Genomic DNA, 24977 nt, shown 5'->3' on the forward strand with positions numbered 1-24977 from the left:
AGAATCCTAAAGGGGAAAACAACTCAAGAAGCTTGGGAAATTTTGAAAAGTGACATAATAAAGGCCCAGTCTAGTACAATGCCAACAAAGAAGAAAAATAACAGCTCTCAAAAGAAACCAGCATGGCTGCATAAAGAACTCTCTGATAAATTGAAAGATAAAAAGGACAAGTATAAGAATTGGAAAAAGGGGCACATAACTAAGTCAGAATATCAGCAAATAGCCCATGCCTGCAAAGATGAAGTGAGGCAAGCTAAGGCTCAAAATGAACTTTGAGCCTTGGTGGAGCAGTGGGCTAATGCCTCCTTAAGTAACACCAGCTGCCTGCAATTAGTGCAGGTTCGAGTCCCACCAGGCTCAAGGTTGACTCAGCCTTCCATCCTTCCGAGGTAGGTAAAATGAGGACCCAGATTGTTGGGGGCAATAAGCTGACTTTGTAATAATGCCGCTTGGGGTGGGGGTGAAAGCCCTAATAAGCAGGCATATACATAGAATGAAGGCTACTGCTAAGCTTGTAAGCCGCCCTGAGTCTTCGGAGAAGGGCGGGATATAAATGGAATTAAATAAATAAATAAATAAACTAAGGCTTGCGACCAAAGTCAAAAATAACAAAAAATGCTTCTTTCAACATATAAAAAACAAGAAAAAAATTAAGGAAATGATTGGTCCATTAGTGGGGGAAAGTGGCAAGAAGGTGACAAGCAATAGGGAGAAAGCAGAACTATTTAACTCGTTTTTTGCATCTGTCTTTACACAAAGGGAAAAAACAGTCCAACCTACCCAAACCAGGGCCATAAAAAACAGAATAGAAACGCAAGTTAAGATAGGCAAAAAAATGGTAAGTGAGCACCTGTCCAGCCTAGACGAGTTCAAATCACCAGGACCAGATGGATTACACCCCAAGGTTCTGAAGGAACTGGCACACGTGATCTCAAAACCACTGAACTATATTTTTCAAAGATCCTGGAGCACTGGGGAACTACCAGAGGACTGGAAGAGAGCTGATGTAGTTCCCATCTTCAAAAAAGGGGGAAAAAAATAGATCCAGGAAACTACAGACCTATCAGCCTGACCTCAATACCTGGGAAGATTCTGGAAAAGATAATCAAACAACAAATCAGCGAACACCTTAATGCAAACAAAGTCATCACTAAAAGTCAACATGGGTTTGTCAAAAACAGATCATGCCAGACAAATCTTATTACATTCTTTGACCAAGTGACAAAATTAGTGGACCAGAGGAATGCTGTAGATATAATTTACTTGGACTTCAGTAAGGCATTTGATAAAGTAGATCACAACAAACTACTTGATAAGATAGAAAAATGTGGGTTAGATAGCATCACCACCAGATGGATTCGTAGCTGGCTGACAGGCCGTACTCAGTGTGTGGTCCTCAATGGAACCGCATCTACATGGAAGGAAGTGTGTAGTGGGGTGCCCCAGGGCTCTGTTCTGGGCCCAGTGCTCTTCAACATCTTCATCAACGATTTGGATGAGGGGATAGATGGAGAACTCATCAAATTTGCAGACGACACCAAGCTGGCAGGAATAGCCAATACTCCAGAAGATAGGCTTAAGATACAGAAGGATCTGGACAGACTCGAACACTGGGCACTATCTAACAAAATGAAATTCAATGGTGAAAAAAGTAAGGTTCTACATTTAGGCAGGAAAAATCAAATCCACAGGTATAGTATAGGTGGTACCTTGCTCAATAGTAGTAACTGTGAGAGGGATCTCGGAGTCCTAGTAGACAATCACTTCAATATGAGCCAGCAGTGTGCTGCAGCTGCCAAAAAAGCCAACACAGTGCTAGGCTGCATTAACAGAGGGATAGAATCAAGATCAAGTGAAGTACTAATACCACTTTACAATGCTTTGGTAAGGCCACACCTGGAATACTGCATCCAGTTTTGGTCACCACGATGTAAAAAAGATGTTGAGACTCTAGAAAGGGTACAGAGAAGAGCAACAAAGATGATTAGGGGGCTGGAGTCTAAAACATACCAGGAACGGTTGCTGGAATTGGGTATGTGTAATTTAACGAAGAGAAGGGTGAGGGGTGACATGATAGCAGTGTTCCAATATCTGAGGGGCTACCACAAAGAAGAGGGAGTCAAGCTATTCTCCAAAGCACCTGAAAGCAGGACAAGAAGCAACGGATGGAAACTAGTCAAGGAGAGAAGCAACCTAGAACTAAGGAGAAACTTCCTGACAGTGAGGACAATTAACCAGTGGAACAACCTGCCTCCAGAGGCGGTGAATGCTCCAACACTGGAAGTTTTTAAGAAGAGACTGGACAGCCATTTGCCTGAAATGTTATAAGGTTTCCTGCCTGAGCAGGGTGTTGGACTAGATGACCTCCAAGGTCCCTTCCAACTTATTGTTATTGTTATTATTACCTCACCTTGATTTTCTTTAGTACAAGAAGGATCACAATGGGCGACTTTGGGCCCATCCCCAGGAGACGGTGAGTTCTGGTCCCCCGCCTAGCCCGGCTTTGACACCTAAGGCAGGACTGGAACTCTGTCCTGGGGCTTTCAGCAGGAGACCAGACTTTCCTGCTTCTGGTGCAGTCGCTCTCAGCGTCAGGAATTGTTTCAATCATCTTGGCGTCCTTCTGCAGGAACGCTGAACGGGCCGTCCTACTTGCTAAGCTTCCCAGCTGCCCCGTCTCTCCTGCAGGGCTGAACTGCCCCCAAAGCCTCCTGCTTTCTTCTCTGCATCGCTCCCGGCTTCTCTCCATCCTGCTGGGGGGGGCTGGATCTTGGGGGGGTTTGCAGAGCGGAAGCAGAGATTAAGAAAAGGGACTCTTGTCTCCACACCAAGTGAGTCCGGCAGAGCCTGAGCATCCAGTTTTGGTCACCACGATGTAAAAAAGGTGTTTGCACTCTGGAAAGAGCAGAAAGAAGAGGAAGAAAGATGATTAGGGGGCTGGAGGCTAAAACATATAGGGAACAGTTGCTGGAATTGGGTATGTGTAGTTTAACGAAGAGAAGAGTGAGGGGTTAGGGTTAGGGTCCTGTCAGTCCACTGTCAGTCCACTGCTGCTCTTTGCCTGGCTAGACAGATGGTGTTGCTGGCTGGCTGGGACAGGAGGCGGCTGGAAACCGGATTTTCAGTCCCCACCCCCATCCTGACCCAGTGCTACACCCCCCCCCTGTCCTCTCGGCCTTAGCAGCTGGGCCCAGAGCCAAGGGACTGGCTGCAGCAGAAGGCCAAGTGGGTGGGTCATTCCCATCTCCCTCCCTCCCTCGCATTTCCTTCCTTCCTCCCGCTCCTCGTTCTCCTTGGTTCCTCCCTCTCTCCCTCCCATTTCCTTCCTTCCTCCCTTCTCTCCTTCTCCTTGTTCCTTTCTCCCTCCCTCCCATTTCCTTCCTTCCTCCCTCCCCTCCTTCTCCTTGGTTCCTCCCTCTCTCCCTGCCATTTCCTTCCTTCCTCCCTTCTCTCCTTCTCCTTGTTCCTTCCTCCCTCCCTCCCATTTCCTTCCTTCCTCCCTCCCCTCCTTCTCCTTGGTTCCTCCCTCTCTCCCTGCCATTTCCTTCCTTCCTCCCTTCTCTCCTTCTCCTTGGTTCCTCCCTCCCTCCCATTTCCTCCCTCCCTCTCTCCCTCCCATTTCCTTCCCGACTTCCTCCTCCCATCTCCTCCCTCCTTTCCTCCCTCATTCCCATTTCCTTCCTTCCTCCCTTCCTAACCCAAGACGGGAGGGGAGAGGGCGGATTTCCCACGGGGGAGGAGCGGGAGGCGGGCCAGGGCGGGGACCGTCCCGGTAAAGGCCAAGCGCTCCCGGGCTGCGGGGCAAGGGAGCGGGGCCGGGCGGGCGAGCGGGCCATGGAGGCGGCGGCGGGGCTGGCGGCGGGGCTGGCGGCGGGCGCGGCGGGGCTGCTGGGGCTCTGCGCGCTGCTCTACTACAACTTGGCTTTGGCCACCCGGTGCCGGAACGCGGTCAGCCTGCGGGGCAAGACGGTTCTCCTCACAGGTAGCTCCGGGGGCTGCTGCGCTCCCATCCCAGGCGGGGGGGGGGGGCGTCGAGGTTGGGGGGGGGGGGGCGCTGACATTAAGGAAAGCGAGAAAGTCCGGCCAAAAAAGCCCCTTTGGAATAAAGCAGGTGAGACCCCAAAGGGGGGAGGGGAACCGGGAGGGTCCGCAGAGACCAGCCGTCCCCGGGGGCTGCCTCGCCCCTTGAGACCCCCCCCCCTTCCCGAGGCCGAGAGGAGGGGACGGGGAGAGCCGGGCAGTCGCCGGAGGGGCGCAGGGGGGAAAGTCCAGAGGTGGCCAGACTTCGGGAGGGCGAACAGATTAACAGAGCCGGAAGGGACCTTGGAGGTCTTCTAGTCCAACCCCCTGCTCAAGCAGGAGTCTCTTGACTGTCTTCTGTCTTCCTGAAAAGCTCCAGCGATGGAGCAGCCACAACATCTGGAGGCAAGGAGTTCCCCTGGTTAATTGTTCTCACTGTCAGGAAATTCCTTCTTAGTTCTAAGGTTGCTCCTCTCCTTGACGAGTTTCCATCCGTTGCTTCTTGTCCGGCCTTCTGGCTCTTTGGAGAACAGGTGGACCCCCCCTTACTCTATGGCAGCCCCCCAATGATTGGAGAGTTCTCTCCTGTCAGTCCACGGCTGCTCTTTGCCTGGCTAGACAGATGTTGTTGCTGGCTGGCTGGGACAAGAGGCAGCTGGAAACCGGATTTTCAGGCTCTGCCGGACTCGCTTGGTGTGGAGACAAGAGTCCCTTTTCTTAATCTCTGCTTCCGCTCTGCCCCCCCCCAAGATCCAGCCCCCCCCCCAGCAGGATGGAGAGAAGCCGGGAGCAATGCAGAGAAGAAAGCAGGAGGCTTTGGGGGCAGTTCAGCCCTGCAGGAGAGACGGGGGAGCTGGGAAGGTTAGCAAGTAGGACGGCCCGTTCAGCGTTCCTGCAGAAGGACGCCAAGATGATTGAAACAATTCCTGACGCTGAGAGCGATTGCACCAGAAGCAGGAAAGTCTGGTCTCCTGCTGAAAGCCCCAGGACAGAGTTCGAGTCCTCCCTTAGGTGTCAAAGCCGGGCTAGGCGGGGGACCAGAACTCACCGTCTCCTGGGGATGGGCCCAAAGTCGCCCATTGTGATCCCCGACTATAGAAGAATGGACTTTAAAAGTCTCCAACCTGGCGGAAATGGCAAAGATTTCAGCGTACCTGAAAGACCAGTCGCAACAGAGATACATTGTGGAGTGGAGAAGATGGATTGATTATATCCAGAATAAATATGGGACTAAAAAGTTTCATTTAGCATTTGAATAAGTATCGATGTGATATTTAAATTGCTTGTAGTTATTTTATAAGAGCTAAAGTGTGATAGATTTAATATCTTATTGTTGTTTGCATAAGGTAGACTATGATTGCTTGTATTTTTATACCCTGTATTGAGCTCTGGGAAGTTGGGGGGAGGGGGAGGGGAGGGAGGTCTTGGGGAGGGTTGGGGAGAGGGGAGGGGGTTGGGAGGGGTTTTGTCTTTTTAAAAAATGTATTGTAAAACTTTTCAATTTAAAAAAAAAAGAGACGGGGGAGCTGGGAAGCTTAGCAAGTAGGACGGCCCGTTCAGCGTTCCTGCGGAAGGACGCCAAGACAATGAGATGATTGAAACAATTCCTGGCGCTGAGAGCGATTGCACCTAGAGTCGGAAACGACTAGCACACATGTGCGGGGGAACCTTTACCTTTATCTATTTAAGTCTTTTTCCTCATACAAGCCATCCCAACACTTTTACATTTCTCATATCTTAAAAGAAAAACAAAAAAGAGAAGAAAAAAAAGAAATAATAGACTACTTGAAAAACACGTCCTTCTTAAGCTAAAATACATTTATGTCTGTTCCAGAATGTGAATACCTTTTTCCTTTTCCTTGTTGGCTGGCACACTGGGAGAGAAGCTACCGCAGCTTGGTTTTCTCCAAAGTTTATCATCTCAAATCCACATCTTTATGCATTCCTTGCACTGGCCGCCCATCCCTCCTCATTCCCCATTGGCTGAGGTACTCTGAGGTTACATTTTCTCTGACCGCCTTCTACATATTTCCTGCTACCCTCCTCGAATACATTAAACCATACATTGCGTGTGCATTATAATTAGGAGATTATATATACAGGGAGCGCCAGCTAATATCGAATAGTCTGTTGAGCATAGTGTGTTAGCTTGTTTTCAGGTTCTGGGTTATTTTATGGTTTCTTAGAACAATAGGTTTTTCCCCGTTCTTCAGGTTTAGTTTTGCCTTTCCTGTTGTCCAATTTTTTTAGTTTCCCCTTTCCTGTTACCTGCACCACATGACACCAGCAAAGGCTGGCTGATCTCAGCGAATCCTTTCTCTGCCCTTTCCTAGGTGGAAATACTGGGATCGGGAAGGCCACAGCGGTGGATCTGGCCCGGAGAGGCGCCCGTGTCATTCTGGCCTGCCGCGACAAAGCAAGAGGAGAATCGGCTGTGTGCGACATCAGACGGGTAAGCGCCTGCCGTGTGGGTCTCTCCTTCCTTCTGTTCTTCAGCACTGTTCTGAACCAGCCACTACCGGCCTTGTAATAAAGCAAACCCCTGTTCAAGCAGTAGAGACTGGAGAGCGTCTGAGGTTGCAAAGCGTTTGCCAAGTTTTATTCACAAGCAAAACAACAGAACAAGAAACACAGGAACTTGAATCCTCAAGCGGAAGGGTTGCTTTCAGCAACCAGCCCCTCCCCAAACACTCCTTTTATTTAGAGTTCAGGGCGTGGTCTCCCTGTGCCTCCTCCCGAGGAGTCCCACAGCCTTTCTTTGTTTGTTCCTGCTCGACTGCCTCCTGCGTCGGGCGTCCTTGAACAGGGCCAGCTGTGGGTCATCATCCTCCGCACTATCGGGCTCACGCAGCTGAGAAGAGGTCCCCGGCTGAGGGCTCTGCAAAGCCTCCAAGCCATCATCAGCCGGTTCGTCTCCCTCCTCCCCCTCATCTGAGTCATCCGATACATCTGAACCGGCTGCCGTACCCACAGGCTGGCCCTGAGTCACAACACTATCCCGCACCGCAGGGCCCTTCCCCCGGGGCTGCCGATCCGGATGCGGTCGGGATGGGAATTGTTCGTGAAACGCAGTCACCAACGCAGGGGCATGAACGGCGGTCGCGTCTTCCCATGTGAAGTCCTCCGGCCCGTACCCTTTCCACTCGATCAGGTACTGGAAGCGACCTTTCAGCCAGCGGGAATCCCGGATGCTGGCGACCTCGTACTCGGGGGTGCTGCCTCCATCACGAGGTCCTGATGGGGGAGGTTCCGCTTGGCGAAGTGGACAAGCCGGTTGTTCGGGGACCAACAAGGACCGATGGAAGACGGGATGCACGCGCAGGGAACGTGGCAGAGTTAAACGATAGGCGACCGGATTGATGACGGCCTCGACTGGGAACGGTCCAAGGTAACGGTGGTCCAGCTTCCTCACCGGCCGAGTGGATGGTAGGTTCCTGGTGGACAGCCAGACCCGATCCCCCACCGATAGTGGAGGCGTATCCCTTCTCGACCGATCGGCGAACCTCTTGTAGTCGGCCTTGGCCTTCTCCAGCTGCCGTCGCACCAACCGATGGATCGCCTGTAACTCCGCCATGAATTCGTTCGCTGCCGGCTCCGGTGAGTCCACGGGAGAAAGGGGGAAAAACCGGGGGTGATAACCCACGTTGGCCAAGAACGGTGTCATCTGCGTGGAGGTGTGCTGCGAGTTGTTAAAAGCAAACTCGGCTATGGCCAAATAGTCCACCCAATTGTCCTGCTGCAGGTTAACGTAGCAGCGCAGATACTGCTCTAAGATGCCGATGACCTTCTCGGTACCCCCGTCGGTCTGAGGATGATGCGCGGACGAGAGGCAAACCTTAATGTCCAACGCCCGCATCAACTCCTGCCAGAAGCGGGCTGTAAACTGGGCCCCCCTATCGGAGACGACTCTATCGGGAAGGCCGTGCAGCCGGAACACCTGTTGGATGAACATGCGACTAGTGGCGCGAGCTGACGGTAAGCCGCGACAGGGGATGAAGTGCGCCATCTTGGTCAACATGTCCACCACCACAAACACTGTCGTGAAGCCGGAGGATGGGGGTAGATCCGTCAGAAAGTCCATGGACACAGCCCCCCAGGGTCTCTTGGGTGTTGGCAACGGCTGCAGTAAACCAGGCGGGGCCCCTGTCGCTGACTTGGCCTGCCTGCATGGGATGCAGGAGGTGACATAAGACTGGACGTCGTGTCGGACTCGGGGCCACCAGAAGGTACGGGAGACCAGGTTCAGAGTCTTGAACAGGCCAAAATGCCCCGCAGCCGGGTTATCATGACACTGGCTGAGGACGAGTCCCCTGAGTGGCCCTCCCGGAACATAGAGCCGGTCACGATAATACAGGAGTCCATCCGTGACCGACCAAGGCGAATCTGGCCCCACCTCTTCCTTCCGCTGAGCCACCCACGCCTCCTGCTGCTGCGCCTCCCGGATCCGAGCCCGTATATCCACCGGCTCCCGCACCGCAGCAAAAGACTCGACGGGGATCACGGTCCTGGGCGGAAGCTTGTCTTCCACTCGGGTGTACTCGGGCTTCCTGGACAGAGCATCCGCTCTCTGGTTGTGCACGCTTGGTATGTACCGCACCCGGAAGTCAAACCTCGCAAAGAAGAGGGACCACAGGATCTGGCATTGGTTCAAATTCCGAGCGGTCTGCAGGCTTTCCAGATTCTTGTGGTCCGTCCGGACCTCAATTTGATGCCGCGCCCCCTCCAGATGATGCCTCCAAGCCTCGAACGCCGCCTTGATGGCCAGCAGCTCCTTCTCCCAGATGGTATAGTTGCGCTCCGAGGGATTCAATTTCCGAGAGTGATACGCGCAAGGGAAAAGGGTACTGCTGGGCGTCGCTGCCTGGAGTAACACGGCCCCAATGGCAATGTCGGAGGCGTCCGCCTCCACGACAAACGGCCGTTGCGGGTCAGGATGCTTCAAGATGGGCTCCTTCATGAAGGCGTCCTTCAAAGCTTGGAACGCCTGTTGTTCGGGGGCGTTCCACTGGAACCGAGTCTTCTTCTGCAGGAGCCGGGTGAGGGGGGCTGTCAAGGCAGCAAAGCCAGGGATGAATGTCCGATAGTAGTTGGCAAATCCAAGAAGTCGCTGAACGTCCTTCACGCGACGCGGGGGTTGCCAACTCTGCAACGACTCAACTTTACTCGGCTCCATGGCGATGCCCTCAGGAGAAATGCGGTGACCCAGGAAATCGATGGTCACCTGGTAGAACTGGCACTTCTCCAACTTGGCAAACAGCCGATGTTTCCGGAGGCGCTGCAGGACCTGACGGAGATGCTGATGATGCGCTTCACGCGACGGGGAGTAAATCAGGATGTCGTCCAGGTAAATCACGACAAACTGGTCCAACAGATCCCAAAAGATGTCGTTCATAAAATGCTGAAACACAGCGGGGGCGTTGGTCAGGCCAAACGGCATCACCGTGTACTCGAAATGTCCATAGCGAGTACCAAACGCCGTCTTCCACTCATCACCCGGCCGAACCCTGACGAGGTTGTAAGCTCCACGCAGGTCCAGTTTCGTGAAGATCTTAGCCTCCCGGAGTCGGTCCAAGAGCTCGGGGATGAGGGGCAGCGGGTAGCGGTTACGCACCGTGATGGCGTTGAGTTTCCGGTAGTCACAGCAAAGCCGTAACTCGCCCGACTTCTTTTTGACGAAGAGCACAGGCGCAGACACTGGCGAGGACGAGGGCCGGATGAAACCACGAGCCAAATTCTTTGTCAGGAAGTCCCGCAATGCAGCCAACTCGGGCTCCGACATGGAGTACAAACGCCCCACTGGGAGAGGCGCATCAGGGACTAGATCAATGGAGCAGTCGTAGGGCCTGTGCGGGGGTAATTGGTCCGCCTCTGACTCACTGAACACGTCAGCAAAGTCGGACAGTTCGGGAGGCAAGGAAACCCCTGGGGAACCCTCCACCTGGCCGGCACAGATATGGCGGGTGTGGTCCACGCACTGCAAACTTGGGAAGGTAACCAAGTTCTGAGACCAATAGATCTGTGGATCATGCGCCCGGAGCCACGCCAGTCCCAAGACCACGGGGAAGTGCAGATCCGAAGTGATGTAGAACTGGATGGCCTCCACATGGGAACTGATGGCCATGCACACTGGTTGCGTGGCGGCCGTAATAGGCCCGGACAGGAGCACTCGACCATCAATAGTCTCCACTAGCATGGGCGGATCCACCGGACACTGGGGAACAGCCCATTTGGCCACGAAAGCCGAGTCCATAAAGTTAGTGGTAGCCCCAGAGTCAATTAAGGCATGGACCGGAATCCCCTCTGGCTTGCCAGGAAGGATCAGACGTGCCTCCAGAATCAAATGCCGTGGAGGTTCACAGGCACCGTCGGAATGGCGTCGCTCGGCGTGGTCGTTGTGGGTCGCCCGATCTATCACACCGTCTAGATCGGGCTCGGGCCGTTTCCCGACAGCAAAGCAGGGGACTTTCTCGGGGCAGGCTTGGTCACTGATGCCCGCTGACGCTTCTTTGGGCAAGAAGCAGCCAAATGTCCAGGGTCCCCACAGTAAAAACACAACCCCCCCGATCGTCGTCTGTCCATTTCCGTCACCGATAGACGGGACCTGGCGGCACCCAACTCCATTGGCTCCTCCCTCTGGACTGGGGGCTCACGCTCAACAGAAGCGGCAGGGGTCTGTGGGGTGGCACGGCGACTCTTTTGCTGCTGCAGCCGGGCATCGATCCGCAGACAAAGATGGATCAGCCCATTCAGGTCTGAGGGAATGTCCACGCGGGCCAGCTCATCCAACATCTCCTCCGACAAGCCATCCTGGAAGGCATCCACGAGCGCAGCCTCATTCCAGGCGGAATCCTGGCTAAGCAGCCGGAAATCGCTGATATAGGCCTGCAGGGGGCGCTGACCCTGCCTCAAAGCTTTCAGGCGTCGGGTGGCGGTCTGCGCCTTAATTGGGTCCTCGTACATGAGGCGCATATGGTCACAAAACCCCCCAAAGTTATCCAACAAAGGGCTAGGCTGTGCCAGCAGAGGCGTGCCCCAACGAGCTGCATCCCCCGACAGAAGGCTCAACACGAATCCCACCTTATCTCGGTCAGTGGGGAAATCAGCTGCTCTCACGCTGATAAAAAGCTGGCATTGTCCCAGGAAGGCAGGAAACAGTTCTGGATTGCCAGCAAATTTATCCGGCATAGCTATCTGACATTTCCTCCTGGGTGGGGGTGCAGCATGTACCTGAGCTTGCAGTTGAGCCACCTGAGCTGCCAGCAAAGTGAGTTGCTGGGTGAGCTGAGCATTCTCGGCAAGAAGCTGCTCCATCGTAGTAGTAAGGGGTGGGAGGCTGAAAGCAAACTGTTCTGAACCAGCCACTACCGGCCTTGTAATAAAGCAAACCCCTGTTCAAGCAGTAGAGACTGGAGAGCGTCTGAGGTTGCAAAGCGTTTGCCAAGTTTTATTCACAAGCAAAACAACAGAACAAGAAACACAGGAACTTGAATCCTCAAGCGGAAGGGTTGCTTTCAGCAACCAGCCCCTCCCCAAACACTCCTTTTATTTAGAGTTCAGGGCGTGGTCTCCCTGTGCCTCCTCCCGAGGAGTCCCACAGCCTTTCTTTGTTTGTTCCTGCTCGACTGCCTCCTGCGTCGGGCGTCCTTGAACAGGGCCAGCTGTGGGTCATCATCCTCCGCACTATCGGGCTCACACAGCTGAGAAGAGGTCCCCGGCTGAGGGCTCTGCAAAGCCTCCAAGCCATCATCAGCCGGTTCGTCTCCCTCCTCCCCCTCATCTGAGTCATCCGATACATCTGAACCGGCTGCCGTACCCACAGGCTGGCCCTGAGTCACAACAAGCACTCAGGGCTTTTCCTGATGGTTTTTATTTACTTATTTAGCGCATGGCATCTACCGAGATCATGCAATTCCTTATATGCAATGCAGATAAAATGCAGCATACAGGCAGATACAAATGTAAGTTTAAAGTAGGAATAAATATGTGTATATCAAATAAGTGGTCAGTACAATGTTGTTGTTAGTTGCGAAGTCGTGTCCGACCCATTGCGACCCTATGGACAATGTTCCTCCAGGCCTTCCTGTCCTCTACCATCTTCTGGAGTCCATCTAGGCTCACGCCTACTGCTTCAGTGACTCCATCCAGCCACCTCATTCTCTGTCGTCCCCTTCTTCTCTTGCCCTCAATCTTTCCCAGCATGGGGCTCTTCTCCAGTGAGTCCTTCCATCTCATTAGGTGGCCAAAGGATTTGAGTTTCAGCTTCAGGATCTGGCCTTCTAAAGAGCAGTCGGGGTTGATCTCCTCTAGGACTGACTGGTTTGATCATTTTGCAGTCCAAGGGAGTCACAGGAGTCTTCTCCAGCACCATAGTTCAAAGGCCTCCATTCTTTGGCACTCAGCCTTTCTTATGGTCCAACTTTCACTGCCATACATTGCAACTGGGAAGACCATAGCTACTGAGATCATGCAGTTCCTTATATGCAGTGCAGATAAAATGCACTATACATGCAGATGCAAATGTAAGTTTAAATAAAGTATGAACAAATATGTGTATATCAAGTATGTGGACAGTACAATAAATATAAAATATTAAGTTAGGGTAAAACCACAAAATCGCCATAATATGGCACTACAGACTCAGATGTTATACAGGTAGTCCTTGATTTACAATAGTTAGTTTAGTGATTATTCAAAGTCTGAAGGCACTTATGACCATTTTTCACACTTAAAGACCATTGCAGTATGGTCATAGGATCAAAATTCGGATGCTTGGCAACTGAATCACATTTATGACGGTCGCAGTGACCCGGTGTCATGCAATCTACTTTTTGAGATGTTCTGACAAGCAAAAACAATAGGGAAGCCATATTAGCAAACCAATTAGTTACCAATTTAACAATTTAGCATGATTGGCCTTCAAATTGTTTTCTAACTTGTGTTGGTAAAGCGACACCCTGCAGAGCCAGTGTTGGGAGACCTGCGCCATCCTGGGGTCATGCAATCTGACAAAGTCCAGGGGGAATCCAGATTCACTTAACAACCATGTAATTTATTTAACAACGGTGGTGATTCACTTAACAACTGTGGCAAGAAATTAACTTAACAACTGTTAAATATTAAGTTAGGGTAAAACCATGATAAAATCACCATAATATGGTGCCATAGAGTTGCAGTGGGATGTTATAATTCGTTATCTAAGGAAGCTAAAACCCTTTAACTGCTTCTGGTGTGAATTGAAATTTCTTAATGAGACTTTCTTGGGCTATATGTTTTATTGTTTGTTCCTGTCAAGGAATTGTGCAGCAGCTGTCCAGATGAAATTTAATTTACCTCAGGATATTCCTCTGGTTCTGTAAATATATATATATTTACAGCAGTCTTTGTCATCATCCAGAGAGAAAGAACACAAGATAGTCAGGAATACAGGGATATCACGGATATTCTGGATGATGACAAAGACTGCTGTAAGTGTGTGTGTGTGTGCGTATTTATGTATATATAAATAGCTTTTATCCATGGGCTGTTAGGCTTCTAAATGGGACATAATCTTATGCAGAATTGACTTGGGAGGCCGGTGTGTGGTGTAGTTGGTTCACATAGTGTGGTGGGATGGAGGGTTTGTTGTCACTGTGTGTTGGGGGGAGGGAGCACGGGGGGAGGCTCAGCTAATCTCAATGTACACATGTTGTACTTTGACAATAAAGGTTTATTATTATTATAGTCTTTGAAATCATCCAGAAAAAAAGAACACAAGCTAGTCAGGAGCACAGGAATATCCTGAGGTAAATTAAACTTCATCTAGACAGCTGATGCACAATTTCTTGACAGGAACAAACAATAACACATATAGCCCTAGAAAGTCTCCTTAGGAAATTCACACCAGAAGCAGTTAAAGGATTTTAGTTTCCTTAGATATCAAATTATAACACCCCACTGCAACTCTATGGCCCCATATTATGGTGACTTTATCATGGTTTTACCCTAACTTAATATTTTATCATTTACATAACTGTAACTGTAACTGTAACTCAAACTATATAAATATAAATTATAACTATACTTATAAATGCTCCGCCCCAAGGTCCCAGGAGTGAGGATATGCAGCCTCCTGAGCTCCGGCTGGTGTACCTGAATGCCAGGTCTGTCGCTAATAAAGCTCCTCTCGTCCGCGACTTGGTTGAGGGTGAGCAGGCGGACCTGGCTTGCATCACGGAGACTTGGTTGGGCCCAGAGGGCGGGATTCCTCTGGTTGATCTTTGCCCACCAGGTTTCGGGGGCTACACCGGCCTCGGGCTCAGGGTAGGGGTGGGGGTGTGGCTGTTGTTATGAGGGAGACCTTGTGTCCGCGGGAGGCCACCATCCCCCAGATAGTCGGGTGTGAGTCTCTCTTTCTGAGATGCGGCCCTGGTGCGCAGTTGGGCTTGCTGCTGGTGTACCTTTCGCCTAGTCACGCAGCAGCAGCCCTGCCTGAGCTTCTCGATGTCCTCTCTGGGTTGGTGATTGAGTTCCCGAAACTTATAGTTTTGGGGGACTTCAATCTACCATCACTGGGAGGATCATCTGAGTTGGCTCGGGAGTTCATGGCTTCCATGACGGCCATGGACCTGACGCAAGTAATTTCTGGACCGACTCATGAGGGAGGCCACACCCTTGACCTAGTTTTCTTATCTGGACGGTGGTTAGATGATCTTGGTGGGGGCTCTCCAATTGCTATGCCCCTGTCATGGACCGATCATCATCTCCTGCGGCTGGTCTTCCGTTTTGCCACCCCCCACCGTGGGTGCGTGGAACCAATTAAATGGTACCACCCCAGACGCTTAATGGATCCCGAGAGATTCCAGGTGGCGCTGGGGTCCCCACCTGCCTCCTTTGCTCACAGCTCGGCAGATGCCTTAGTGGAAGCCTGGGAAAGGACAGCCACTGAGGCTCTTGACCGAGTTGTACCCTTGCGGCCCCTGACCCGGTGCAGATCCCGTCGAGCTCCATGGTTCTCCGCGGAGCTCCGGGAGATGAAGCATCGGAGACGGGGCCTAGAGAGCGGTTGGAGATCCAGCCGATCCGAATCCAACCGATTGCAACTAAGAGCCTACATTAGGTCTTATCTCGCTGCGATAAGGGAGGCGAGGTCTAACCACTTCGCTACCCTTATCGCGTCTGCAGATAATCGCCCGGCCGCCCTGTTTAGGGTGACTCGCTCCCTCCTGAATCAGGAGGTGAGGGAGGAACCCTTGCAGGGTCGTGCCGAGGAGTTTAACCAACATCTGTCGGACAAAATCGCTCGGATTCGGACCGGTCTGGACTCTGACTGGGCAGAGGAGTCTGACGATCAGGACACGGGCGGTCTTGTCGATATTACCTGGGAGGAGTTTGATTCTGTGACTCCGGAGAAAGTGGACAGGATTATGGGGAGGCTGAGCTCCACCACATGTTTATTGGACCCGTGCCCTTCCTGGCTGGTTTATGCAGCCCGGGAGAGGACGTGCAGCTGGTTCCAGGCAGTTATATCGGCTTCTTTGAGTGAGGGTAGCTTCCCTGCCGTCTTGAAAGAGGTGGTGGTGAGGCCTCTCCTCAAGAAGGAGAGGCCTTGGACCCAGCTGTATTGAACAACTTTCGTCCGGTCTCCAACCTTCGCTTCCTTGCGAAGGTTGTTGAGAGTGTGGTGGCGCATCAGCTCCCTCTGGTCCTGGATGAAGCGGATCATCTAGACCCGTACCAATTGGGTTTCAGGCCTGGGTACAGCACGGAGACGGCATTGGTCGCGCTGGTGAATGATCTCTGGAGGGCTCGGGACAGGGGACATTCCTCTGTTCTAGTCCTATTAGACCTCTCAGCGGCTTTTGATACCATCGACCATGGTATCTTGCTGCGGCGTCTCAGGGGATTGGGAGTGGGAGGCACGGTTTTACAGTGGTTCTCCTCCTATCTCCAGGGACGTTCGCAGTCGGTGTTGACAGGAGGGCAGAGGTTGACCGCGAGGTCTCTCGTTTGTGGAGTTCCTCAGGGGTCGGTCCTCTCGCCTCTCCTGTTCAACATCTATATGAAACCGCTGGGTGAGATCATTCGTGGTTTGGAGTTGGGTATCATCAGTATGCTGATGATACCCAGCTTTTTCTTTTGACCCCAAACCACCCCAGTGATGCCCTCAACGTGATGTCCCGTTGCCTGGAGGCGGTCCGGGTCTGGATGGGGAGGAACAGACCTCAACGCAACCCCGACAAGACTGAGTGGCTTTGCATACCTTCATCCCGGGTCTATTCGGATATTCCATCTCTTTCTATGGGGGGTGAATCACTACCCCCTTTAGATAGGGCTCGCAACTTGGGAGTCCTCCTAGATTCACGGCTCACCTTGGAAGACCACATGGTGGCTGTGACTAGGGGGGCTTTCGCCCAGGTTCGCCTGGTGCACCAGTTGCGGCCCTATCTAAGCCGGGATGATTTATGCACGGTCACTCATGCGCTTGTGACCTCTCGTCTAGACTACTGCAACGCTCTCTACATGGGGCTGCCCTTGATGACCACCCGGAGGCTCCAACTGGCACAGAATGCAGCCGCGAGAGTTGTGTTGGGAATCTCCCGATACTCCCATGTTACACCTCTGCTCCGTGAGCTGCATTGGTTGCCAGTTGTCTTCCGGGTGAGATTCAAGGTACTAGTAATGGTGTTTAAAGTCCTACATGGCAGGGGTCCGGAGTACCTCAGGGGACACCTGCTGCCGGCATCAACCTCCCTGCGCCCTGTGTGTTCCCATAGAGAGGGTCTCCTCAGGGTGCCACCGATCAGAGAATGTCGATTGGTGGCCCCCAGGGGGAGATCCTTCTCTGTGGGCGCTCCGGAACTATGGAATCAGTTACCGGTAGAGCTCCGGATGGCGCCCGATCTTCGCTCCTTTCGCCGCGATCTGAAGACGTTTTTGTTTGCACAAGCCGGCCTGGCCTGATGGGGGATTGGTAGGGTTTTTATTCTTGTATTTTTATTGATGTATTTTTTTGGGTTTTTATAAATGTAGTATATTATTGTTTTAACGGGCAACTATTTAATCTCCTTTTAATATTTGTAACTTTGTTTTTTATTCTTGCCCTGTGAACCGCCCTGAGTCCTTCGGGAGAAGGGCGGTATAGAAATATTAATAAAATAAAATAAATAAACAAATAAATAAATAAATATAAGAATAAATACAAATATAAATATACCTGTCAGGAACACAGGAACATTGTGAGGTAAATCTTAACAGCACACAGAGGACACAGAAGAAAAAGGCGGGAAAGAAGGGAACCTCCCCCTCCGCACCCATGGCAACCAATCAGAGTGCAGATTGCCTCATGCAGGAGCCAGCACTCTCCAACCAATCAACTACGATGAATTTGAGATCCCAACTCTTCTGATGCACCCCGGTCACCCTGCAGACCCCCGAGCCATTCCCCACTTGAAGAGCTTTGCCTTCAATTCTGGCATGGCCCGTCCAGGTTCTGTCCGGGAGGCTCCATATTTTGGGGGCAGCTGCATTCCTGAAAGTGCTTTTCTTGGATCTGCATGATCCGTTTGGTTCCGTTTATTAAAACTCATTCATTTTAACTGCCCTTCTTCATTCTAGACCGTAAGACTGTGATATATTATTATAGAATAACAGAGTTGGAAGGGACCTCGGAGGTCTTGTAGTCCAACCCCCTGACCAAGCAGGAGACCCCGAACCATTTCAGACAAGTGGTTGTCCAGTCTCTTCTTAAAAGCCTCCAGTGTTGGAGCATTCACAACTTCTGGTGGCCAGCTGTTCCACTGGTTAATTGTTCTCACTGTCAGGAAATTTCTCCTTAGTTTCCATTCGTTGCTTCTTGTCCTGTCCTCAGGTCCTTTGGAGAATAGCTTGACCCCCTCCTCTTCTTTGGGGCGGCCCCTTAATTAAACAAATTAAACTGCACTTGTTTTATGAATCCAGGATCCCCATTGATTTTGCTTGTGGGAACCCTCTTGGGACAATTACAAACAGTAACCACACGATCCCAAGACACCGCCACCATGAGAAATAATGCTGGTCACGAAGCACATGAATTCTGATCACATGGCCCCTGGGGATGCTGCGATTGTGAGGATCGGTCGTAAATCACTTTTCTCGGGCAGTATTGTAATTTCGAATGGTTGCAAGTCGAGGACTGCCTGTATTGTTTTATTGCACACCACCTGGAGTGATTGTCAGGAGGCGAGCAGACATGGGTAGCAGGCGAGTAAACTGGGATCAGCCTTTGAAGCCGCACCCGATCCCGATTCTTCTCAGGATTCCTTCTGCTCCTTTTCCAGGAAAGCGGGAACTCGGAGGTGATCCTGATGATCCTGGATCTGGCCAACCTCAACTCCGTGCGAGCTTTTGCACAGACCTTCTTAAAATCGGAGCCCCGTCTGGACATCCTCATCAACAATGCCGGTGGGTGCCGAGCAGACCCCCCCCGGGGTATCTGGGTGAGGGAATATTGTGGGGGTCTCCAGTATTTCTCTTCCTTTGGGGGTTTGGCCATAACTTCAGAAGCAGCTCTCTCCTCTTTGTGGTTATTTGCTTTTGGTATCCCGCCTTTATTATTATTTTTACAAGTAAGTTGAGGTGGCGAACAGATCCAGCACGCCTTCCTCCTCCTATTTTTCTCAAAACAACAACCCTGTGAAGTCGATTGGGCTGAGAGAGAATGATCCAATTTGCTTTCACGGCTAAAGTGGGACTAGAATCCTCAGACTCCTGGTGATTGGCCCAAAGTCTCCCAGTTGTCTTTCTTGCCTAAGGCAGGATTTGAATTCATAGCCTCCTGCTTTCTAGGTTTAACCACTAGAACAAATTGGGTGCTTTAGAGATAGCCTACAACTTATGACCATTATGGTTGTAATCTGTAGTTATAAAGTTATAAATCTGTAGTTATAAAGTTATATAATCTGTAGTTATAAAGTTATAAAGTGGGTCACCCCTGTGACTACTATGATTTCATGACCTTTGTTAAGCCAGTCGTGAAGTGAACCATTTGTTCACTATGGGGTGTTTTTGCTGAAAAGTGGGTGTAAACTCTGTTTTTTGACAAAAATGTTGTAAATCCTCCATCACATGACGGTGGGCCAGGTTGTAAAGTGAACACCAATTCCCAAGCGCTTATAATGTGATCATGTAACACTAGGGGGGGGGAAGCCGTTGCAACTTTTGAACTGGGTTGTAAATACATTTTGGGCATCTGTTGTAACTTCGAATGATCACGAAGTGACACGTTGCAAATTGAAGACTACCTGGAATTCGCTTACTTATTTTGGCAGGGGTCTTTAAGGACGGTCAAACCGCTGATGGCTTTGACCTGGGTTTCCAGGTCAACCATCTGGCCCACTTCCTGCTGACCCACCTGCTCCTGGATCGGCTGAAACGCTGCACCCCGAGCCGGATTATAATTGTGACCTCAAATATGCATTACTTTGGGGAGATTGACTTTCGGACTATCCACAAGCCGGCCGAGAGTCTTTGGCAGGCCGTACAATCGTACTCCAACAACAAACTAGCCAACATTCTCCACTCACGAGAATTGGCCAACCGGCTGGAAGGAACCAACGTCACCAGCTACGCAGTTCATCCAGGTGAGTAGAGGTCCCTTCCTCTCCTCCTATTCCTTCTCCCCTTTGCTTCCTTTTGCTCCTTTGCCTACATTTACCTTTCCTCCTGCTCTTCCTCCTCCTCCTCCTCCTCCTCCTCCTCCCTTCCTCCTCCTTCCTCTCCTCTTGTTCCCCATCCACCTCATTCTCCTCCTCCTCCTCCTCCTCCCTTCTCCTCCTCCTCCTCCTCCTCTCCACAAGCCCCCCTCCCTTCTAGCACTGATGACGTTCCCGGGTTGAGTCATGAAATGTCTGTGTCACGGTTCCGATAGGTGAAACCAATTAAAAGAACTTCAAGGCAAAGATTTCTTCCTTAAAGCGCATTTTATTCAGGAAAAAAGTATTGGCACTTACATAGTTGAACCCAAGACTGAAGTTCCCTCCCCCTGATACAATGCAACAAGTTGCAATTCCCACGCAGAAAGGCTGTCATAAATCACATTCACCAATTATTCTAAAACGTGGGCTCTCCTCCCAACTTTTCAACCCGCCAAAACTTTATCTAACCTTGACTTTGTGTTCACACACAGCTGCAATTGTTGTGGTAGCATTCCCCTCCTCCCCCCTTCTACATCTAAATGTCTCAAACATCAGGAAAAGCACAGTTAAAGCAAAAGGTAAAATGGTTGCAGTTTCTTAATTGTCACATTGTTGACATCCTGCAAGAAAACAGCCAAACTCAGAGTGGACCAAGGACCTCACATTTCAACTCTGAGCTACAAATAGTCTATCAGAACATTGTTATTTAACATTATTTATTTGAATTTATTAGTTGCCCCACTGCAATGACTTCATGCATGCAAAGGAGCACGCATGCTCACAAACACACATGCACACAGAAACACACACACACACACACACACACACAGAGAGAGAGAGAGAGAGAGAGAGAGAGAGAGAGGAGAGAGAGAAAGCCGCTGGCATCCTCACCCACTCAGCGTGAGCTCTTAAACTTCTGAGACATTTCCTATGTTGCCCAAAGGGTGCCAAGCGGCCCATGGTTCCCGGTGGGAAACGGGTACTGTGCGAAGGGATCATTCAGGATCTCCCTCCCTCTCCCCCCTTGGGTAATCTTCCATCTGCAGCCTGTTCTCTCTTCCTTTTATTTCAGGAACTGTTAAAACTGAAATTTTTCGCTTCTGTCCCCGTTGGCTCTTCTGGTGTGTTTGGTTCAGGAAGCCGTTCTGCCGAAATTGTGATTCTGGTGCCCAGACCACCATCTACTGTGCCACCGAGAAGGATATCGAGCGGCTGAGCGGGCAGTATTTTGTGGACTGCCAGCCGAAGGTGCCCAGTCGACAGGCCCGCGATGACCAGCTGGCCAAGAAGCTCTGGGAATTCAGCGAGAGGCTGCTGGGACTGACCAGCTAAATTTGTCCACTTTAAATTTCTCCCCTTAATTTTTTCTGAGGTGAAGGTAGGAAAACACACGGAAAAGCACGCACAAAATCACAGCAAAGCACCTGGACAATTAGCACAGCCCCCCCCCCCCCCATGGCACTGTGTGCTTTCTCCATGGCGCTTCTCTGTCTCCGTGGAAATGACTGCAACTCGAAGGATCCCTCTGTTAAAGAGCAGGTTGACCTCGACGTATAGTTATAGTTATAGTTTATTTGATTTATATACCGCCCTTCTCCTTGGTAGGGACTCAAGGCGGTTCACAGGGCATATATAAAAAGAAAGACAATACAAAGACAATACAAAAATTAAAAAAGGATTAAACCCGTATGACCACGGTTGAGCCCAAAAGCTCTGTTGTTAAGTGAGACATTTGTTATGTGAGTCTTGTCCCATTTTACAACCTCCCTTGCCTCTATTGTTAAGTGAATCATTGCGGTTCAGCCACATCCATTACTTTAAGTGTCCATTGTTCTATTGTAGGTAAATCTTCTTTCTTCCAATGTTTCGCCACCAAAAGTCTAGCTGCCGTTATTAAATGTAACATTAATTCGGTTTCTGTAACAGTACAGCCCGAAATAATCCCCAGTAAAAATAACTGCAGAGTAAATCTTATCTTTTTCTTAAAAACTTTCTGAAGAATCCACCATATTTTTATCCAAAAGGTTTTAACATTTTTACATGTCCACCATTTATGAAAATAAGTAGCCTCATCACTATTACATCTCCAACACTTAGGTGGTTGGTTTGGATAAATACATGCTAACTTTTTAGGGTCTAAATGCCATCTATAAAGCATCTTATAAAAATTCTCTCTTAAGTTTTGCGCTTGTGTGAATTTTACATTTCTAATCCAATTTTTCCCCCCAAGTATCCATCATTATGGGTTCTTGAATATTCTGAGCCCATTTTATCATACAATCTTTAACTAACTCCGATTCTGAATCTATCTCTATTAGTGCATTATATAGCCTTTTTATATGCAAGTGACTTTGATCTCTAATTTGCTTTATCAGATTTTCATCAACTTTTATTATACCAATTTTCTGATCTTCTTTCCATCTGGCTTGTAGTTGTGTATACTGAAACCAAGTCTGTACTATCTTTTCTTCTTTTAATACATTTATTTTTTTATTTTTTTTTATTTTTATTACATTTATATCCCGCCCTTCTCCGAAGACTCAGGGCGGCTTACAAGCTTAGCAGTAGCCTTCATTCTATGTATATGCCTGCTTGTTAGGGTTTTCACACACACCCCAAGCGGCATTATTACAAAGTCAGCTTATTGCCCCCAACAATCTGGGTCCTCATTTTACCTACCTCGGAAGGATGGAAGGCTGAGTCAACCTTGAGGTTTAGAGGTTTCAGTTTCAAAATATTCCCTTCAATCCTGAGACGTTCTTTATAAGTAATCACATCTTGTTTCTGCTCCACATTTATATTTCCTATTGCATGTCTAGGTATTGCCCATATAGGTATTCTATTATTTAATATATGTTGATACTTTTTCCACACTCGAAACAAAGCATTCCTTAAAATATGAGTCTTAAAAACATTATCCACCTTTTTGTCATAAAACAGATACGCGTGCCATCCATACAATAAATCATACCCCTCAATATTCAATATTCTTTCATCCGTTAAATTAAACCAGTCACTAATTGTTGATAGAACAACTGCATCATAATATAATCTCAAATTGGGCATCTTCAGACCCCCTCTCTCACGTGCATCTTGCATTATTTTAAGCTTTACTCTCGGTATTTTCGCTGCCCAAATAAATTTATTAACACCTTTTTGCCACTCATTTAAATTTGCATCTTTCTTAAGTATTGGTATCATTTGAAACAAAAATAAAAATTTTGGTAAGACATTCATCTTTATAGCTGTAAAAATTACAACTGTAATTTTTTCCAACTATCAATCTCCTTTTCTACATTTTGCCATAACAGTTCATAATTATTTTTATATAATTTCACATTCAAAGCTGTGATATATACCCCCAAATATTTAACCTTTTTTACTATTTTAAATCCTGTTAATTTCTCTAACACTTCTCTTTGTTTTATAGTCATATTTTTGTTAGCATTTTAGTTTTTTGCTTATTAACTTTAAATCCAGAAACCTGCCCGTATTGCATTATCTCATCCAATAGTTCTAAAACCGATTGAGTAGGTTGACTTAAAGTAACAACCAAGTCATCTGCAAATGCCCTCAATCTATAATCTTGATGCCTAATTTTAATTCCCTTTATCTTATTTGATTCACGTATTTTAATCAGTAATATTTCCAATGTTAAAAGAAATAATAATGGTGATAAAGGGCATCCCGGCCTTGTTCCTTTTTCAATTTTACAAATTTCTGTTAAATTACCATTAACAATTATTTGTGCCGTTTATTTTTGATATATTGCTTTAATAGCCTGTAAAAAATAATCCCCAAATTCCATCTTTTCTATTACTTTCAATAAAAATTGCCAATTCAGTTGATCAAAAGCCTTCTCTGCATCTAGAAATATCAATGCAGCAGGGACTTGGTTGTTTCTTTCCAAATATTCCAATAAATTAACAATTTGTCTTACATTGTACTTCATTTGTCTACCAGTTATAAACCCCAAATGATCATTATGTATCACTTGTTGCATTATATACTGTATATTACTCTATTTGCCAATATTTTAGCAAATATCTTATAATCAGTATTTAAAAGAGATATTGGTCTATAATTCTTTGGTTGACTAAGATCTTGAACTTCCTTTGGAATCAATGTTATAAAAGTTGTTCTCCATGATGGGGGCACTACTCCCCCAATTTGAATTGTTCTAAATAAATCCTTTAAAGGCTCCACCATTTCTAACTGTAAATTTTTATAGTAACTAGCTGTCAATCCATCTGTCCCTGGTGATTTACCCAGTTTCAACTGTTTAATTGCTAAGGCAATCTCTTCTGAAGTTATTAACTGATTCATTCCATCCCGCTGCTCTTGAGTAACCTTAGGAATATTCACCTCTTGTAAATGTTTATCTATATCTATACTTTGAATTGTATCAGTAGCATATAATTTAGAGTAAAATTCTGAAAATATCTTTCTGATAATATCTTGTTGATAAACCTTTTTACCTTTATAATCTATTTTCCCTATAATCCGAGACTTTTCTTTTTTCCTTATCAAATAAGCTAGCCATCTACCTGGCTTGTTAGCATTATAAAAAGTATTATGTTTAGTGTATCGTATATTGGTTGCCACCTGGTCTGCCATCAACATATTAAACTGCCCTTTCAATAGGTTGTTTCTTTCACTTTCTTATCAGCTGGGTTCAAGATAAGTAACCTCTCCTTCATCTTTATTTCCTCTTCTAACTCCTTTCGCTTTTGTTCCTTTTTGCGTCTATACTTATTATTCAAATATATTAATACTCCTCTCATATAAGCCTTACTTGTGTCACTGCGTGTTTTTTTAGTTTTGCCAGCTTCGCTCATTTTTAATTGTACATCTCTTTCTGCTCTGCACCTTATCTTATCTTGTAACCATAGTGACTCCAGCTATGTCCAGCCAATGTTTTGGTTTTAAACTGTTTTGTGCGCAGACCTAAAAAAAGTTTCAGTTTCAGTTTTACCTTTCTCCTTCTGCCTGATGAAAGAATGTGGTCAGTCTAGGTCTTTTGTTTTCTCATTAAAAGTTTTACTATAGAATATGTCTTGGTTTTCTTTTCTTTGATATTGACCATGCAAATGAACCACGGTCCATCCACCTCTGGTCGGACTATTAATTGTTCCGCAACATTTGGTCCCCGAGGATGGTTTATTTTTGTTTTCAAGATTTATTGATAGGCAATTAGCTAGGCAGTTAGTCCAGCACTGAGGAGGCTGTGATTCATTGCTGACAATATGCCCAGGAAAAGCAGAAAGAAAAAGGCCGGTTATCCCTCTGCTGAGGAGGAGGCAGCCG

At 48.5% G+C, this 24977-nt stretch overlaps 1 protein-coding gene across 6 annotated transcripts in view; it reads left to right on the forward strand.

Annotated features, from left to right (window-relative positions):
• LOC310650965 (dehydrogenase/reductase SDR family member 13-like) overlaps positions 1-24713 on the forward strand; it is an 85420-nt gene extending 60707 nt beyond the window's left edge. For all 6 annotated transcript variants that reach the window (XM_083379866.1, XM_083379863.1, XM_083379864.1 and 3 more), the window contains 4 exons: positions 6354-6472; positions 18315-18438; positions 19305-19616; positions 20743-24713. In XM_083379866.1, the coding sequence (XP_083235992.1) occupies positions 6354-6472; positions 18315-18438; positions 19305-19616; positions 20743-21002 (815 nt within the window). In that variant the 3' untranslated portion in view covers positions 21003-24713. The remainder of the gene's footprint in view (positions 1-6353; positions 6473-18314; positions 18439-19304; positions 19617-20742) is intronic.
• The last annotated feature ends 264 nt before the right edge of the window (positions 24714-24977 follow it).

This window comes from Vipera ursinii, assembly GCF_947247035.1.
Source record: "Vipera ursinii genome assembly, chromosome: 1".
NCBI lineage: Eukaryota > Metazoa > Chordata > Lepidosauria > Squamata > Viperidae > Vipera > Vipera ursinii.